Source organism: Molothrus ater, chromosome 10, assembly GCF_012460135.2.
Source record: "Molothrus ater isolate BHLD 08-10-18 breed brown headed cowbird chromosome 10, BPBGC_Mater_1.1, whole genome shotgun sequence".
NCBI lineage: Eukaryota > Metazoa > Chordata > Aves > Passeriformes > Icteridae > Molothrus > Molothrus ater.
The window spans coordinates 4,885,674-4,903,368 of record NC_050487.2 but is presented as its reverse complement, the minus strand read 5'-3'; the positions used below and the strand labels follow the sequence as shown (position 1 = coordinate 4,903,368).

Here is a 17,695-nt window from a genome sequence, read left to right as displayed (position 1 = left end):
AGGGATCAGTCAGGCCCTTTGTGCACAGCAGAAGTGCTCCTTGCTCCCTGTTCCCTTGGAAGTGCTGGCAGGGAACACACTCAAATTCAGGGAGCTGCACTGGGACTGCTCTTCATAAAGTATCTCAAGTTGGGAGGGGACTCACAGAGGATCATCCAGTCCAGCTCCTGGCCCTGCACAGACACCCCAACAATCCCAAATGCTCCTGGAGCTCTGGCAGCCTTGGGCCCCTGCCCATTCCCTGGGGATGCTGTTCTGTGCCCCAGCACCCTCTGGAAGTCAGGGTGGACATCCATTCCTCACCCTGTGCTCAGTCTGCTCAGCACAGATCTGCTCAGGCACAGCTTCCCTTGATAAATCCCCACTGGCTGTTCCCAGATATCCCTGTGCTTCACAGACATGGGAGTGAGCTCCAGGATAATGAGCTCCCTAGCCTTAGCAGGAGCTGGTGTTTGACTCTGTGGCCCACAGCCCCCCAAATCCCAGCTCTTCCAGAGAATTCTTCATTCCAGTGGCCAGGAACCTCTCCCAGCTCAGGTGACCTTTCAGAGATATGAGCAGTGTTGCAGTGACCTCAGCCTGTTCCCTATGATGCATCCCATCCAGGATAGTGGTCTGGTGCCAGTTTGAGCAACTTTAGAGAAGTTCTGGTTGGTTTTTTCCCTCCAAGGTCTCTGTTCTAGTGCTGCAGCCATGTAAACAAGGAAAAGAAGGAAGGAAGGGAAGGTGCCAGTTGTGCTCCACGTGTGTATTCATTGGAAAACACATGGGGGTTTGTGTTAGATCCAACCTGAAGACAGAAGAGGAAATGGAAGTTGCCTATAAAAGCATGTTTTTAGAGAGCTAAATTAACTCAATCAAATGGTGGTTTTTTATTTTTACTTTTTAAAAAAATCTGGGACATGAAAGCAATTACTGTTTGTGAGAACTGGGAAATCCAAGTTTATGTAACAGCAGCAGTGAGGTGTGGAATTTTATAAGGATGAGTAAATCACATTATTGTAACCATTTTTGAAAACTCCAGTGCAATTCAGCATTTCTTCCAGTCCATTTTAACCAGAGTACCTTTTTCATTGCTTAGGGATGAATGCCACCCACCTTTTAACACCCAGTTCTAACTGCAGACACGTGGCCATCTGAGTTTTGTAGAGTTCAAAAGTGAACAGTTTTTCTGGGTGTAGAAAACACCATGTGCCCTAAATATCAGCTTTGCATCTACCTGGACTCCTTTCACAAAAAGCTGATGTCAGATGTTTTTGTGGGTTTGGTAGGAACAAACCCAGTGATCCATTGCATGTAACAGGGAATGGGTGATGAAGTCTGGTACAAACAGTGTCTGTGTCTGCAGGGATGCCAGGGGATGTGTTCCAGGCTTGCTTTTTGGATGACTTTCTTTCAAATGTGTTTGCTGGCTTGAAACTTTCCCAATAATGTGTTGCTCCCCTGCCAACAGCTCTATCAGTCAGCCAGAGTGTAGGAAAACAAACCATGATTCCTGCTGAATCTTAATTCCCTGTTTTTCCTGCTGTGGCACATGAAACTCTGCATCTCTTCATGCCATTTCTATGCAGCTACCTATGGAATTAGAACAGCTGTATTCCCAGAGTGGTTTTGCTTGAATCACTCTGTTTCATCTTCATGGTCACCCCTTGTCCCTCAGCATTCTTCTCCACTGCAGCTAAAAAGGGGCTTTATATCCTTCAGTGGCTGTTTGGAGCGGGGCCACATCTGTGCTCCTTCCCTTCTCTGCCCTTCCCACCTGAAAATATCCCTTCCCTAAGGCTTGGCTCAAGGCAGTGAGTGGGATTTCTCTTGATTAAAACAAGAATTGTGTGAGCCTTGCATGATTCTGCCCCTTTTTAATGAATGATGATGTGGAGCTTGAGTAGTGAGTCACGAGCGTGCAGTATCAGCCCCATCTCTGTTTGGTCTCCTGGGTCTCTGGGTACCAGATAATAAATCATTTTCCTTGTACTCTGCTTGTATGTGGATTCATAGATGGATTTATCATCACTTCAAGCTCTTTCTGGCAAGGGTTGCCAGATGAATGTGTTGAATGCTGATTGTGCTGTCAGGTTTAGTGAGATGAAATCTCTTTTTTTTTTTTCCTGAGTCCTATTCCTGAACTTACTCTCCAAATATACAGATAATTTGGAATAAAAAATTATAATTACATTTCTGATCCTTTCACTTTTGCAGACTTTTTGGAGGATTTTTGAGGCATTTTAAAAAAGTAAAGTGTAAAAAAACAAATAACTGTTTTATAGGAGATAATAATTTAATGTTCAGTAATTTAGATTTAGGTGTTCTGTAATTCCATGTTAAAAATGCATGATTTTTAAACACTGATATCTTCATGCAGTAAGATTTTAAGTTTAGTTTGACTTTGTAGAATCACAGGTTGGTTTGGGGTGGGAGGAACCTTAAGACCATCTGGATCTTACTCCCTGCCAAGGGCAAGGACACCTTCCACTAGCCCAGGTTGCTCCAAACTCCATGTAGCCTGACCATGGGGCAGGCATGGGGCAGCTTCTCTGAGCAATTTATCACCAATTCTGCTGATTTTTCATTAGCCCAGTTCAAGACATGTTGAATTTGGTTATATATAGAGCATTTATGTAAAGCTTTCTTACTGTGTGTAATTGTCTTGATCAGCAATCCTCACAGCTGACTTTGTGGCCTGGCTGGGGGAGCTCTGGGGGTTCAGCATGTTGTGTTAATGTTTTTTTTGCACTGTTCCTTTGCAGTGGGCCTTTGGGGTGACACTGTGGGAGCTGATGACCCTGGGCCAGACCCCCTACGTGGACATCGACCCCTTTGAGATGGCAGCTTATTTAAAGGATGGCTATCGAATAGCTCAGCCCATCAACTGCCCCGATGAACTGTGAGTGCCTCTGCTGGGGAAGGACAAACTGCTGCTCTCTGCCTGGGGTGCTAAGCCAGGCTGCCCAAAGACAGAGCCAGGGCTGCCTTTCCTTGCTTGTTTGTTCTGCCTGGCAGACAAAGCCTGGGGTGAACATTGCTCCTGGAACTCTGGCTCTGGGGTCCCCAGCATCAGAAGGAAGTGGAGCTGATGGAGCCAGTCCAGGGGAGGCCATGGAGATATTCTGATGGCTGGAGCCCCCTCTGCTCTGGGAATGTTCAACCTGGACAAGAGAAGGCTCCAGGGAGAACTTAGAGCCCCTTCCAATGCCTAAACAGGCTCCAGAAGAGCTGGAGAAGCACTTGGGACAAGGGATGGAGGGACAGGACAAGGGGGAATGGCTTCCCACTGCAGAGGGCAGGGCTAGATGGGATATTGGGAAGGAATTCTTCCCTGGGAGGGCAGTGAGGCCCTGGCACAGAGTGCCCAGAGCAGCTGTGGCTGCCCCTGGATTCCTGGAAGTGTCCAAGGCCAGGTTGGACAGGGCTTGGAGCAACCTGGGACAGTGGGAGGTGTCCCTGGCTCTGGCAGGGAGGGTGGGACTGGGTAATCTTCAAGGTCCCTTCCCAACCCAAGCCATTCCATGCTTTTATAGCACTTGAGCTGTTTCCAGTGAACTCTGTACTGCTCCTTCCTGGATTGCCATGGGTTAAATCCTAAATCAAGCCAGGACCTCTGGTGACAGCCCCTTTGCTCATCATTCCAGGTGTCCATCCTTGGAAGGAGCTGTTCAGCATTATGAACCATAAGATCCAGAGCTCCTTGTCTCTCTCTGGTTGCTCAGCCAGTTTCCCAGTGCCAGATGCTGTTCTGCCTTTCAGGCTGGGGCTGTGGCTGCCTGGCTGACACGGTTCCCCTGTGCTCCATGTGCCTCTGTGTTGCAGGTTTGCTGTGATGGCCTGCTGTTGGGCCCTAGATCCTGAGGAGAGACCCAAGTTTCAGCAGCTGGTGCAATGTCTCACTGAATTTCACGCAGCGTTGGGAGCCTACGTCTGAAACAGCAGCAGAAGATGGAATTCCCTGCTTGGGAGAAGCCATGGCATCCACCTGCAGCTCCTTGCATCCCTTGGACTCACACACATGATGTGTATAAAGCAACACTACAGGGAGAAAGCACTTCTTCCAAAACACTGTGCCTTAGAATGCCTTAGTAGTCTCAAGTTTTTTTGTAAGACCTCTTGGTGTTGAATATTTTCTAGATATCACTTTTGCTAAGTTAAATTGAGACCTTTTGGTTTGCCATCAGGATTTGTAAAGTGTAGAGATAGTGAACTGAAACATGAGATTTGGATGGACTTTGCACTCTGACAGCAGACACGTGATTTTTTCAGAAGGGTTTATGGAACTGGTAGAAAAGTGAGGAGAGGGGAAATGAAAAAAAAACACACTGCAGAAAATTTTCCCTGCTTTTAAAAAAAATGTTGAAACTGAATCTTTCTGACCAGCTCTAGTGTTTGTACTTGTATGTATCTGGAATAGCTTTTTAGTATCAACTTCTTCTATTTTGAGACAACAGCACATTATGGTTGGATCCACACATCTTACCTTTTTAACCCATTCACAAATGTTCTTTGGAAAAGCTGGTCTTCAGGATACAACATCTCCTTTCTAAAGTGATGATGTAAAAGTGATCCCAGTTTACCTCATACAGAGAGTGGTGAAAGTGGGGTAAGAATGGTGCCCCTCCTTTCACATCCAAGGATTTTTGAGATGGTTTTATGTGCTAACTAAAGGCCTTCAGAGAAGAGCCAGAGCAGCCCCTGTGTGGGAGTCTGTCACCTCAGGCTTCTGCCCTGCAGTTTCTCTTGTTCAGAAAGGTACTGGTTGTTTTTTATGGGCTTTTATGGCCTGAAATGGGCTTAAATATATAAATATATATTTGTAAAGACACTTGCAGAGTAAAGAATGTTTTTCTATTACACCTAATGTGAAAGCTTGGTCCCTCACCTTGCCCTGTGTGTGGATTGTGCAGGTTGGTGGTGGTTGGGTTGGGGTTGGCAGGAAGAGAAGGTGGATTACCTGCCTCCCTGAGACTTCAGGTATTATCCTGCTGCCTTCCTTAACCCAGAGATCCAATCTACCCCAGGTTGTTTTGAGCATTGCTTAAGAGGACTGAACATGTTTTTTCAGCAAAATGTGCGATTCAGGCTTTTTCTATATGAAACAAAGTTACTTGCAGGGTAACTCCTGGTTCTCCTGGTGGACTGCAGGCTGCATCCTCTGCCTGGTGGCACCACGAGGCGGGTTGTGCTTCAGCACAGTGTGGGACATGAAAAGTTGCCTTTTGTCTCTCAGCATCTGCAGTTGAGCACCCGCTGCCTTGAGTGTTTGTGCAACTGCAGGGGTGGGACATTGCCCTGGCAGGCTCTGGAGCCATTGCAGTGTTTTAGGAGACTGCTGTGCAAGTATGAGCAGCTGGATTTGGCTGGCTCATGCAGATGTGCAGCTTCTGTTCGTTCCAGAGTTGTGAACATCAACAACAACAATCATCTCAGAGGGTTAATGAGGCAGAGCTTTGTGTGGTCCATATCCCTCAAAACACCAGAGCTTTCCTGTCTGTACTCCAGGGTTTGTTACCTGTGGACAGTGACCTAAGCCTTGCATTATCCTGGAAGGAAACTTTCCTGCTGGCTCAAGTTTGGGCACGTTGTGATGGGCTGTGCTTGCCTGACAGAATTGGAACTGGTTTTGTTTGGCTGAGTTTGGAGTGGCTGAGTCTGGGGACAGCAGCAGGGCCTTGGGTGTGTGGTGTCTCCATTCTGACCTGGGGAACTGGTACCAGTGGCAGGACTTGACAGTGACGTGGGCGTTGAAGTCAGCAGTGGCAGTTCCTGACACCCAGGTCGGTGTTCAAACAGGATCTGTGGAGATCACAGCTCTGAAAGTGAGGTTGGAGAACAGCCCAGGGTGAAAATGATCCACCTCTTCTCTGTGCCCAGAGTCATGTGCACACAGGATGTGCATTGTGCAAGTTCTGCTCACACCCCAGGGGTGTCACAGGTGACATCTGACCACAGTGGGATGGACGTGGCTCAGGGATGTGCTGCACCTGAACCTGCTCAACTCAGCTGTGGGAGCAGGAAATGTGCCAGCTCTCCCTTCCCTGGGCTGCTTCTCCCCTGCCTTCATCACAGAGACTGGGAAGTGGATCAGCACAGCTTAGGGTACAGATACAACTCTTCATTTTGGAAATTTGCTTTCATTTAATCGGGGTTCATCTACAGGATGAGGGTGCTGGGCCAACTGCTCCACCCAGGGCAGTGATGGAGTCCCCATCCCTGGAAGTGTTCAGAAAGCAGGTGGATGATGGTACAGTTTGTGGGACATGGTGGGCTCTGGTCAAAGGTTGGACTCAGTGATCTTGGAGGTCTTGGAATGACCAAGGAGGTCTTGGAGGTCCCAATGACTCAATGCTTTGACCACAGACATTCTGCTGATAGCAGAGCTACCTTGAGTAGATGCCTTGCAGGAATTTGTTGTACCTAAGACTGCAAATATCTTTACTGCAGGGATTTTGCTGCCTGTGCTGTACCTTAGTTCCATGGGCTTTTGGGGAAACTCTTGAGAAGCAGATCACATGGGTAGAAGGTTGGAAAGGCAGACTTCCTGGAAGGACAACATCATTGATAACTTTTAGTCTTAAAGTATGTGGAGAAGTCTCAGTGTGACTGACCCTGGGAAGAGCTGCATGGAGCATGGCTGGGAGGTGAGGTGAGGAGATGAAGAACAGAGAGCTGTGGTTACACAAAAGAGGAAGTTAGGAAGAATGTAGCTCCCAGGTGGTTTTTTTTTCTTGGGAGGGTAATGCCAGAAGTCAGAATGAGGCAAGGAGGAGTAAAAGCAAGAGGTCTTGAGCATTAAGTTGGTGGCTTAGGTGGAAAGGCAGCTGAAGGACAGGGTGGGATGGATTTCTCTTTGAGGACTGAGGGCAGAGTTCTTGGGTGGACTCAGGTGGAGGAGTGATCCCTCTGGAGTGAAGAGAAGGATCAAACCATGGGGAGAGGAGGAGGCTGAGAGCAGACAGGGCTTCCTAAGTGATGGGTTGAGAGCTGTGGGGTTGTTAGGGAGAAGGACCTGGAAAACAACACTCAGAGAATGGCTGCTCTGTGGTTTTTCCATGTATCTCAAGACACCTTGGAGGATCAAAACACTTTCCTTGTTCAGCCTCATGTCCTTTGTTTCCTTTGTTTTGTAGCTGTGTCCAGATTGGCGGCAAAGGGTGAGACTGAAATGGCAAAAGAAGGTGGGAATTAAGAGGTGACCTTGTTTTATTTAATTTATTTTATTCCCTGGAGTTTTACACTTGCAATCAGCACCCCAGAGTGTTCAACAGCCTTTGTGCTGTGATCTGAGAAGGCTTCCAGCTCTTCTGTCTGCAAAAACTCATGTGTTGTGTGCTCTAAACTACAGCATGGAAAGGTCAGCTGGTGCTTGTCAGAGGTAAGTGAAAATACTGCCAAAATGGTGGAATTCCTCTCAGGACATTGAATTTAAACATTTTTTGTGGTAGCTGGTGGATGGGAATCATTTAGAAGAAAAGGAAGATTTAAAACAATAAGGAGAAAAAGTCACCAGTCCAAATGCCAGTGTTAAAACTCTCACCTGGCACGTGAAGGGTGCCCACGCAATCCCGTTGGGAAGCAGCCCCCTTGGAGTGTTTTGTGCCTCACATCAGGTATTTTTTTCAGCACAACACATGTGCAAATAACCCATGGATTTTGAGTTCTTGAGGCTGTGGTAATTCAGCTTGAGAAATCCCTGTCAGTTGAATTACTGCTAGTGGATTATCACAGGATGCTATTTGATCTCAGCACAGGAATTTCAGTGAGGAGCCATTGGAAGAAATTAAAGAAATGTGTTTAAAACAAGCAAAAGAGCTCTGAGAACTGGTATGAGGGATCCAAGTAGTTCCACTGGCACCACAGAATGCCTGATAAGGAGTCAGCCTGGCAGCTGGAATCTGTGGAGCTGCTGCCAGCTGCTGGGGGAGTGAAGCACTTCATGCCCTGGCACATCCAGGTTCTTCCAACCAGATAAGGACATCCATGGGCTCCACACAGCCATGCTCCTGGTAATTGCTGCTTCCTCATGGGTGAGGATGTGGAAAACCTACCTTTGCTCTGGGAGTGCCTCGCAAATATCAGATGGAAGTGGCATTGCTGAGAGGGAGTGTTTTGCGGTGGAGGGAGCATGCTTTATTCCTGATGGCTCACCCCATTCCTGAAGGGAGTGTGCTGTGCCTGTCCTGACCTTAGGCTGGGTCTTGCTTGGAGCAACATCTGAGTGCTGCTGAGAAGGGGCTTGTGTTGCTGTGCAGGAGCTCTGAGCAGGAGGAAGGCTTGGCTGGAAGATTTGGGGGTGTTTTGGGTCAGTTTTTGGCCTGTTTTGGCACTGATTGTTGGACTCAGCAGAGCTTGGCGTGTTCTCACATGGCTGAGCTTGATGTCCTGCTGCCAGACATGGTGGCTTTGCAGAAGCTTCCCATGAAAACATTCTTCCACTAAGAAATCCAAGAATTAGGCAGAGTTAAACAAAATAACATCCCCAAGCGTGTTTTTGATTCATATGCCAGCTTCTGTGCATTCCTAGGGTGGGAGAGGCTGGATCATCGTCCTGTCTCCTCCTCTCCCTCCTGTCGCTATAGGACACGAAAGAACACAAGCTCACCACCGTTCTCAAGGTGAAGGAAAAAAGGGAAGTTTATTTTCTGACTCCAACATTTATAGTTTTCTACAAGTGACAGCGGATTGGAGGTTGACAGTGCCACCTCTCCAATGACACTGGACAAACCAACAGTCTATCAACTCTGTTCCTCTATAAAGGAATGCAAAACAATGAGTTATTTACAGAAAGTGTGTGAGAAAGTTTACTACAAGAATGTCAACATCAGGAGGCTTAGAAAATCTTTAAAAAACAGGGTAACAGCCCCCAGCCCCTCCTGCAGCTCCATACTCTCAGTTTCCACCTGGGTTTCTTAAAGAGGTTGTTTAAGGAACCTCCCATAGCTTTGGGCCTGGTGAGGTGGGTTGTGTTTCGGAGAAACCCTCTGGGATCCAAGAACTCTTGTCTTGCCTTGCATCCATCGTGGAACCAAAACACAGAGCAAACCACCAGAAACCCTGGCACTGGCTGGGCTGCAAGGAGTCCCCCAGCCCAAGGAATTTGGCTCATGGGATCAGACTGGAGCCAGCTGGTAAGAGCAGGATCTGCTCACATCACCCTGGAGATGACAACATGTCTGGGACCTGTCCTGATGTGGGAGAGATGCACAGCAGAGGCTGGCACTTGAGGCTTGCTCTTGGAGCTGTCCAACACCTTTAAATGAGCCATTTTCACAGTTGGGATGAGTTTGAAATCCCATTTTGTGCAGATCCAGGCCCTGGAAAAGCCAGTTGTTCTAAGGGTGGAAGTTAGGGGAGGTGGCTCCCATGACTTGGTGATGCTTCAGCCTCTGGAACAGACTTGGAGAAGGCTGGTAGCTGAAGCTGTGAGTGCTGTGTGTATTTCTGCTGCAAAACTTGGATGAAATCCAATTGGAATCTCTGGATGTGCCTGAGATGTGATAGCCTGTGCAGGATGCAAATTAAGTGCTCCAGCCAACACATAAAAGCTTACCTGGTTTTCCAGCTTACCTGGTCCTGAGACTGCTCAGCCCAGGCTCTCTGTGTCCCACCTCATTCCAGGCTGTGAGCACATCTTGGTTCTTGAAGCCCCTTGCCCACAGAGAATCCAGCTGTTCTCAACCTTTCCAAATGGAGCAGAGCAGGTGGGAACTGTAAACAGAGCTGCCCTCCAAGCCTTGTCTCTGAGCCAGGAGAAACCCAGGGGTGGATGCACCTCTGTGTAAACCTCCCCTCTGGGGTCAGGCTGAGGAGATGGGGGCTTCAGCTTGGAGAAAAGAAGGTTGTGTGGAGACCTTAGAACAGCCTTCCAGGATCTGAGGGGACTACAGCTGGAGAGGGACTCTTTGTCAGGAACTGCAGTAACAGGATAAGAGGGAATTGATTCAAGCTGAGAGTAGGGTTAGATGGAATATTGGGAAGAAATTCCTCCCTGTGAGGGAGGTCAGGCCCTGGCACAGGGTGCCCAGAGAAGCTGTGGCTGCTCCATCCCTGGAAGTGTTCCAGGCCAGCTTGGACAGGGCTTGGAGGACCCTTGGATAGTGGAAGGTGTCCCTGCCCATGGCAGAAGCTGGAATGGGATGAGCTTTAAGGTCCCATCCAACTCTTGGCATTCTGGGATTCCATGCAGGAGAAGCGCCCTGCTGGGCGTGATTCATGCTCTACAAGGAAAAATAAATGCATTGTCTGCCTGTGGTGATGCAAATGGGACAGAGGTCAGGAACAGATTTCTAGGAAATGCTGAAGGACAGTGAAAATAGCGTTTGAGGAAAAAGGCTGGAAGGAATAGGGAAGTGGAGCTACTAAACTTGTGTTTGCAGTCATGTTGAAGTCTTTGGAGACGGAGAGACAGGAAGCTGCTGTGGAAAGAGGATTTGATACCATGGGCATGATAAAAGGATGAGCCAAGCAGGGAGATGGTCAAATACCAGGGAAGAACAGCTATGTTGGCCTGACAGGAGGCTTCAGGCTCTGTGTTGGGTAAATGTCGTGTTTGGAGCATCTCTTTTTATGTATAAACAGTGTTTCATGGAGCAGCTGGACAGGACACCCCTCAGGAAGAACCCAGGTTTTGTTCTGGCTGATGCACAGGATCAGGTGTGGAATTAGTGGAGAGCTGCTCTGTACCAATGATCAAACTGGGGTTGGATCTGCAGTCCTGCTGGGCAGGGAAAGAAAAAGAACAAAGGGGGTGAAAAACAGGAGGAAAAAACCAATGAAAAACAAAAAATCCCACAAATAAATTTGTATTTAATCTTGAAAGAAATGGTGGCTGAGGCTGCCTTGCTGAAGGATTCCTAGGAGCATCAGGAAAAGGTGGGGAAGCAAGGCCAGGGCAGGTTTAGATTGGATATTAGGGGAAATTTCTTCACCAAAAGGGTGGTGAGACACAGAAACAGGCTACCCAGGGTAGTAGTGGAATTCCTGTCCTTGGAGGGATTTAAAAGCTGTGTGGATGTGGCACTTGGGGACAATGCTGTGAGAGGTGGCCTTGGCAGTGTTTGGGTGGGGTTGGACTCAGTGATCCTGGAGAGCTTTTCCATCCTGTACGTTGCCAGTTAACTGGAAATAGCACAGGGGAAATTACACATGGGAAGAGGGAGTTGCTGGCAGCTTCTCTGGGATTCATGGGAGTGGGAAACCTGTGCTGCTTCTCCAAGGGGCCCATCCATAGGGTGCCATTGTAGATTACCTACCAAATTTTACTCCTGAAGCAAACGAGTGGTTTACTGGGGGCTGAGGAGACCATTGAGCTCTTACAAAACCACGAAGGGATGGTGAAAACCCACTGAAAAGTTTGCTGGTTTGAGCCTTTCTCCAGCAGGATGGTGCTGACAGCTGAGCTGTGGGCTCAGCTGGTCTACAAGCGCCCTTTGTAGCCTGGGTGATGCCAGCAGCTCGTGTGGGACTGAGGGCTATCTCCATAAAAATGGTGTTTTCAGTGCCAGCATCCAGCAGAAATCCCAGTTGTTGCTCTTGGAAGACAAGTGAAGCTTCAGGTGATGTCATGTCAGTCCTTCCATCTCCCACGTCATGTTACCCCAGGATATCTTGGTCCTACCTGCAGAGGCCATTCCCAGCTTTGTTTTGGCACCGTTGGGACGTAACAAAGAGCGTGGATTCTGGGAAGAGCTGTGAGTTCCAGCTCTGCTCAGCTTTTGGGAAAACAGCATTGCACGTCAGAGCCTGGTTTGGGTGTCTGCAGGGAGTTGTTGTGCCCTGGGGGATCCGGGCTGGATCCTTGGTGCCCTGGGATGGTTTTGGCTGCTCCCCAGTCCCGCCGTCAGAGTCTCGGATTTTGGAATGCGTCCTCCAAAGACTCCCAGCCAGAAAGCTCTACCTGGGAGCCACAGGAATGCTTCTTTCAAGAATCAGGAGATCTTCTTGGGACAGAACCAACCACCCTCGCTTTGCTGCCGCTGGTCTGAAGACGTGTGGCCATCCAGGCTGGGGCCACCTCGGGAGTGGAGCAGAAGTCTGATGAAGAGTAGCTGGGGGTGTTCAACCTGGAGAAAAGAAGGTTCAGGGGGGACCTTCTCACTCTGTCCAACCCCCTGACAGGAGGGTGGGGCTCAGGGGGTTTGGTCTCTGGTCCCGGGGAACAAGTGGAAATGGCCTCAGGTTGCACTGAGGGATGTTTAGGTTGGATATTAGGAAAACGTTTCTTCACAGAAAAGGCCAGGAGACCATAAACACCCAAACAATTCCTGGTTTGGGTAAACTCTGGATTTACCTATTGCTGCCATGAAATTTGTCCTCTTTTCCACTCTCTGATCCATTCCAAGCAGCATCTCACAATCAGTTCCTTCCTGAGGAGTGAGTGACATTGTCATGGAGCATTGGAATTACAGTAAGTCTTTAGGGATAAATTAAAATTAATGCAGCTCCTGACCCAGGTGTTAGATTTGTCCTTTTCCCTTGTGTAAGACTGGTGTAATGAGGAGTGCCGAACTCTGTGGACAATTATCCATGCTGGAAAGCTTCAGCATGACTCCCAAACAAGACAAAAAAGACTTTAATAATGAAAAGCTTAATGCCCTAAGTTGTACACACAGGGTTTTGCTGCAAGAAGGGACTTGTGGATACTGTCTCTGAGTCTATAGAAACACATAATTCTCTTAAAGCTCCTTTGTTCCTTTGGGTAGCCCGAGCCATGCTGGGTGTGTGTCTCTAATCTTGAAATCTATGAGCTTTAAGGAAAAAATTAAGTTAATTAAAACAGTTTTTACATGTATTGTCAGGTGGTGCTTCTGACTGTGGGACCAGACTGCCTGGATCCACGATCACTGAAACACAGGAATCTCTTACCATTATCCCCTCCCAAAATCTGCCTAATTTGGACCAGAGCAGTTTGAAACTCTGGTGTTTAGGGAATTAATATCCTATTTCTCAACGTGTCTGCTCAATAGATGCCAGATCCCAGGGGGGAAATTGGGAGCCATAGGAAGGAGAGGTGGGTGGGAGAGCACATTAAGCAGCCACCACTCCCACGAATATATTTCCTCCTGGCGAGTCGTTGATGAGATGCTCAGGATTTGCAGGAAGCTTGAGTGCTGCCACTTCTTTTTATCTCCTTCCTGTGTCCTGGCAGAGTTCATCTGACAGTCATTGGTGACAGGTTTGTGTTTTCCTCCAGTTCCCTGGAGCAGAAACTCTCCCTTCCCTTGGCTGCTGGCGGCAAAGTCCAGGGTTCCAAGGGCCTTGGTGGTTGGACCCCTGTGTGGAGCTTGTTGGCCCCCCCATGTACATTCCTCAGCCAGGAGCAACATCTTGTACCACTTCCAAAGTTCATGTGGGCTTCTTTCACCTGACTTTGGTGCTGGGCAGGTCCTTGAGGTTCTAGAACCTGAGGGTTTCCTGTTTTTGCTGTCCCAGGTGGCTGCAAGGCCAGAGCCCAGGTTTGGTGAACTGATGTTGCAGCCTGTGGCAGACACCACAGATTGGATGTCAGAGCCACAGAAAACAGCAGGAAACTGCCAAATGGGGCTTTTTTAGCATTGCTTTAATTTGCTCCCTTAAAAATATCAGGGTCTGGAGTCCTGTCCTTTTATGAACACCTCATCAAGGTGCTGCAGCAAGTTCCCAGCCCTGAAGAACCAAAACCTGGAAAACAAATGGGCTCTAATAGGGAAAATGTCTTCTGTAATGTCATTCTATAAAAAAGATTTAATTGGTTTTGGGGTTTTTTCCATGTTGGAGGAAAACTGTTTTCCTTCATGCATGGCGCAGATGCCGGTAACGCGTCAAGCCTTGAGCGTCGCCCAGAGCTTGGGCACCCCCAGCACAGGAAAGAAGGAAATTGTTTGTGTTTGACTGCAAAAATACAATAATCTGGGAGGCCATATGGTGGAGGAAGCAGCACTAAGTGTCAATTAATTGCTCAGGGTTTGTTTTTAATTTCCCAATCTCAAGTTTTTATTCTTTCCCTGCACAGCCCAACAACGCCCCTGTGCAGGGCTGATCCCAGGGTGGGCAGCAGCAAAGGGGTTGGGATTGTGCCCCTCTGCCCTGCTCAGGTGAGACCCCACCTGCAGAGCAGCCCCAGCCCTGGGGCCCAGCACAGGAAGGACCTGGAGCTGCTGGAGAGAGTCCAGAGGAGGCACCAGGGTGAGCAGAGGGATGGAGCAGCTCTGCTGGGAGGAAAGGCTGGCACAGCTGGGATTGCTCAGCCTGGAGGAGAGAAGGTGATTGTGGTCTTTCAGTGTGTGAAAGCCAGAGAAGGACTTTGGACAAGGGGTAGAGTGACAGGGTAAGGGGGAATGGCTTCAAACTGAAGGAGAGTGGGTTTTGATTAAATGTTAAAGCAATTCTTCCCTGTGAGGGTGGTGAGGCCCTGGCACAGGGTGCCCAGAGCAGCTGTGGCTGCCCCTGGATCCCTGGAATGTACAAAGCCAGGCTGGACAGAGCTTGGAGCAACCTGGGACAGTGGAAGGTGTCCCTGCCCATGGCAGGAGTGAAACAGGATGAGCTTTAAGGTCCCTTCCAACCCAAACCATTCCATGGCTGTATGAAGTCACGTCACTCACTTTGCTCAGCTGCTGTGTCTTTGCAGGCCTCCACAACCTTCCCAGGAGCTGCAAAGGGCACCTTAAAAACCACAGGAGAAGCTTCCCCAAGTCTGTTTGCTTGGAGCAGATGGTACTTGGAAGGATAAGGGGAATGTGTCCTGGGAGGGGCTGGCTTCAGCTCTCCCTTTGACTGAGTTCTGCTGTCAGGACATATCTGGGGCTACTATGAGTTCCTTCTTTGGGAATTCCATCCCTAGGATGCTTCAGGCTTGTTCTGCCTCTACCAGCAGTGAGGTGAGCACCTGCCATGGAAAAGGGATGCTTCTGGAGAGTAAAACCCACATGCCCTGGGACTGCTGGCAGGGGCTGCTCCAGGTGGTCCTTAAAGGTAAATGAGGGTGAAAAGGCTGACAGAGAACCCCTTTCTCCTGGCACAGGAGGACCTGGAATGTGCAGCCCCCATGGGTGAATCCTGGTGGGATGTGGTGCAAAGCAGCCTCTTCTCCCTGCCCCGTGAATCCTCCAGACAACGTGGCCATGGCCATCCCACCCACCCCAGGATTTCCTTCACCAGGGATCTTTAGGGTAAATTCCGCTGTAGCTGAGTCATGCAAAGCTGTCAAATGAGCTGTAAACCCAGTTTGTGAGTGTGGGCCCCCCTGCTCCAAAGAGATCCAAAATTCCCCAAGCCCTTTGGCCGCACATTGGGGAGGGAATGCTCAAGTCCTTACATAGTTTTGCACTGCTGGGCTGCACCCTGGTCCCACTGCAGACAGTCTGATGACACCAAGGGCTCATGAACTTGTTCAAAATGTGCTTCCCCATTGCAGCTTTGTGCCAGGCTGTCCCTGAAGGTGGCACGTTCCAGGCTGGCAGCCCTGAGAGCCTCATTCCTTGGCTTGTCCAAACAAAGGCAGGTGGCTGATGTGCTGGGAGAGGGAGGCAGGAGTGATGCTCTGAGCTTGGTCTGAAGGAAACAAACAGGTGGGAGCTGTACCCTTTGTGGGGAGGCTCCAGAAACAACAAAGTTGTTGGGCAGGGCCCAGAGAGAGGTGGGAGCAGCCAGCACAGCTCCAACAACCGTGGCAGCTCCTCCACATGCCCTGGGCAAACAAAGCAGCATCTGCATGGCAGCACCTGAGCCAACACTGGCACAGGAGGCAGCAAGGGCTCAAGAGGGCTGGCAGGTTTCTAATGCACCTTTTCTAAGCTCTCAGGAATGTCAGAACCCAGAGCAAAACACGTCTGCATTACCCTCTGACCCCAGCAAGGTGTGGGATCCTCAGGAACGAGCTGGCTTTGCTTCCTGATTGCCCCCCAGGGTTCCAGCACAGCATTGGGTCACCAGTCCCTGCTGCTGTGCCCAGGGCTGTTCCATAAGGAGATAGAGGAGTAGATACTATGAAAAATTTCTTCCTGCCCAGGGAAATGGTGGAATCACCATCCATGGAAGAGTTCCCAAAATGTGTGGATGTTCCATAAGGAGATAGAAGAGTAGATACTATGAAAAATTTCTTCCTGCCCAGGGAAATGGTGGAGCCACCATCCCTGTAAGTGCTCCCAAAACGTGTGGATCTGGCACTTGAGGCCATGGGTTAGTGTTGAACCCTCTGGTGCTGGTTGATGTTTGCACTTGGTGATCTCAAAGGACTTTCCCAGCCCTGAGGATTCCATGGGCAGTAAGGATGCTCCCCCATCACGCAGAGGCCATCAGCTTGCCTCTGGCAGAGGGATCCTCCAGCCCAGCAGCACAAAGGACAGCCACACTTGGGCTGGGGAGAGCAGGCAGGTGTCACCTGCACAGCCTGGGGACCTCCCCAGTGCCGCGGAACCTCGAGAGGCCGTGGCCTGCTGGCATCCCTGGCTCCAGGCTGGGTGGTTCAGCAGGGTGGGTCCGTGTGCTCAGGGATGAGGCTGAGCTGTGGGACATCCTCCCCGTGGGGTGGCTCTGTGGTTTGTTTGCTGAGGGAGATAAAGGCTGGCGTGGGTTCGGCCGCACGTGGGGCTGCGGCTCTTACACAACCCCGTGAGAATGAAAACAAACCCCAAGTCCTTCCTCTTCCCTCCACCCCTGGCATTTAGTGGAAATGCTGATGGGCCTGGTTGGTGTTTTTATGTCTGCTTGTTGCTTTCCTTCTGGCCAAAGTCCATGTTGCCAGAGATTTTCCGTTAAGCTTTTTCCTGGAAAGCTCTGCCATGGAAGAGGAACACCCAGAGAAAACCTGGGGCTCTGTGCAGGTCCTTCAGGGGAGGAGGTGGTGGTGGTGGTGGTGGTGGTGGTGCTGGGATGCACTGACCAGGGCTGGAACAGGGCCATCTCCTGGGGCCAGCAGGAAAACTTCAGCCTGGAAGGTAGAGGAAAACTTGGATGAGACCAAAACATTTGAATATTTTGAAGGTCACAAACCCAGTGGGGAACACATGAGGGAATCATGGAATGGATTGTAAGGGACCTTGAATGGTCATCCAGACCAGTCCTCCTGGTGTGAGCGGGGAGCTGGACCTGGCAGAAATTCAGACACCACTGAGGATAGGCAGGGAGAACTGAGGAGCAGCAAATGTCAGAGCTGAGAGATGCAGTGCCAGGGTGGGGTGTCTGACTGCCACCTGTCCCCACCACGCCCCGGGATGGAGCCAGGTGTTTGCTGAGCTGCTGTGTCAGGATGGGTCAGCATGTCCTGCCCTGGACCTCCTGCCCTGGGCACCTCTGTCCTCTGCTCTGAACCCTAGTTGGGCTCTAGAGCAGGAAGTCCAGCAAACACAGTCAGCTTGGATTGGTCCTTGGATTTCATTGACCTGGTCCTTGGAGCTGGAGAAGGCAAGCCTGGGAGAGGGAGCATCTCCTGATGTCCTGGTTAGAGGCAGGACCTCACCAACAGGTATTCCCATGGGCAGGGTGAGTCACAGGAGCCCTGGCACAAGGAGGTGCCTGGGTCTGGCTCTCCTGTTGGTGCGTGGGGTCTGGTGTTCCCAGCCTGGTGTGGAGGGAGTGGGCAGGACCTGGGCAGTGGCCATGGCCGTGGTGTGCCGTGCCCTTGTCCCCAGGCAGCTCTGTCTGTCCCACCTGGTGAGCCACGTGCTTCCCTCCTGCACCTGGCCAGACCCAGTTTGCCACTGGGATCCTGCAGCTGGAGCAGGAGACA

General features: G+C 49.9%; 1 protein-coding gene across 2 annotated transcripts in view; it reads left to right on the top strand.

Annotated features, from left to right (window-relative positions):
- RYK (receptor like tyrosine kinase) overlaps positions 1-4,849 on the top strand; it is a 53,613-nt gene extending 48,764 nt beyond the window's left edge. For both annotated transcript variants that reach the window (XM_054515941.1, XM_036389119.2), the window contains exons 14-15: positions 2,748-2,884; positions 3,808-4,849. In XM_054515941.1, coding sequence (XP_054371916.1) covers positions 2,748-2,884; positions 3,808-3,919 — 249 coding nt within the window. In that variant the 3' untranslated portion in view covers positions 3,920-4,849. The remainder of the gene's footprint in view (positions 1-2,747; positions 2,885-3,807) is intronic.
- The last annotated feature ends 12,846 nt before the right edge of the window (positions 4,850-17,695 follow it).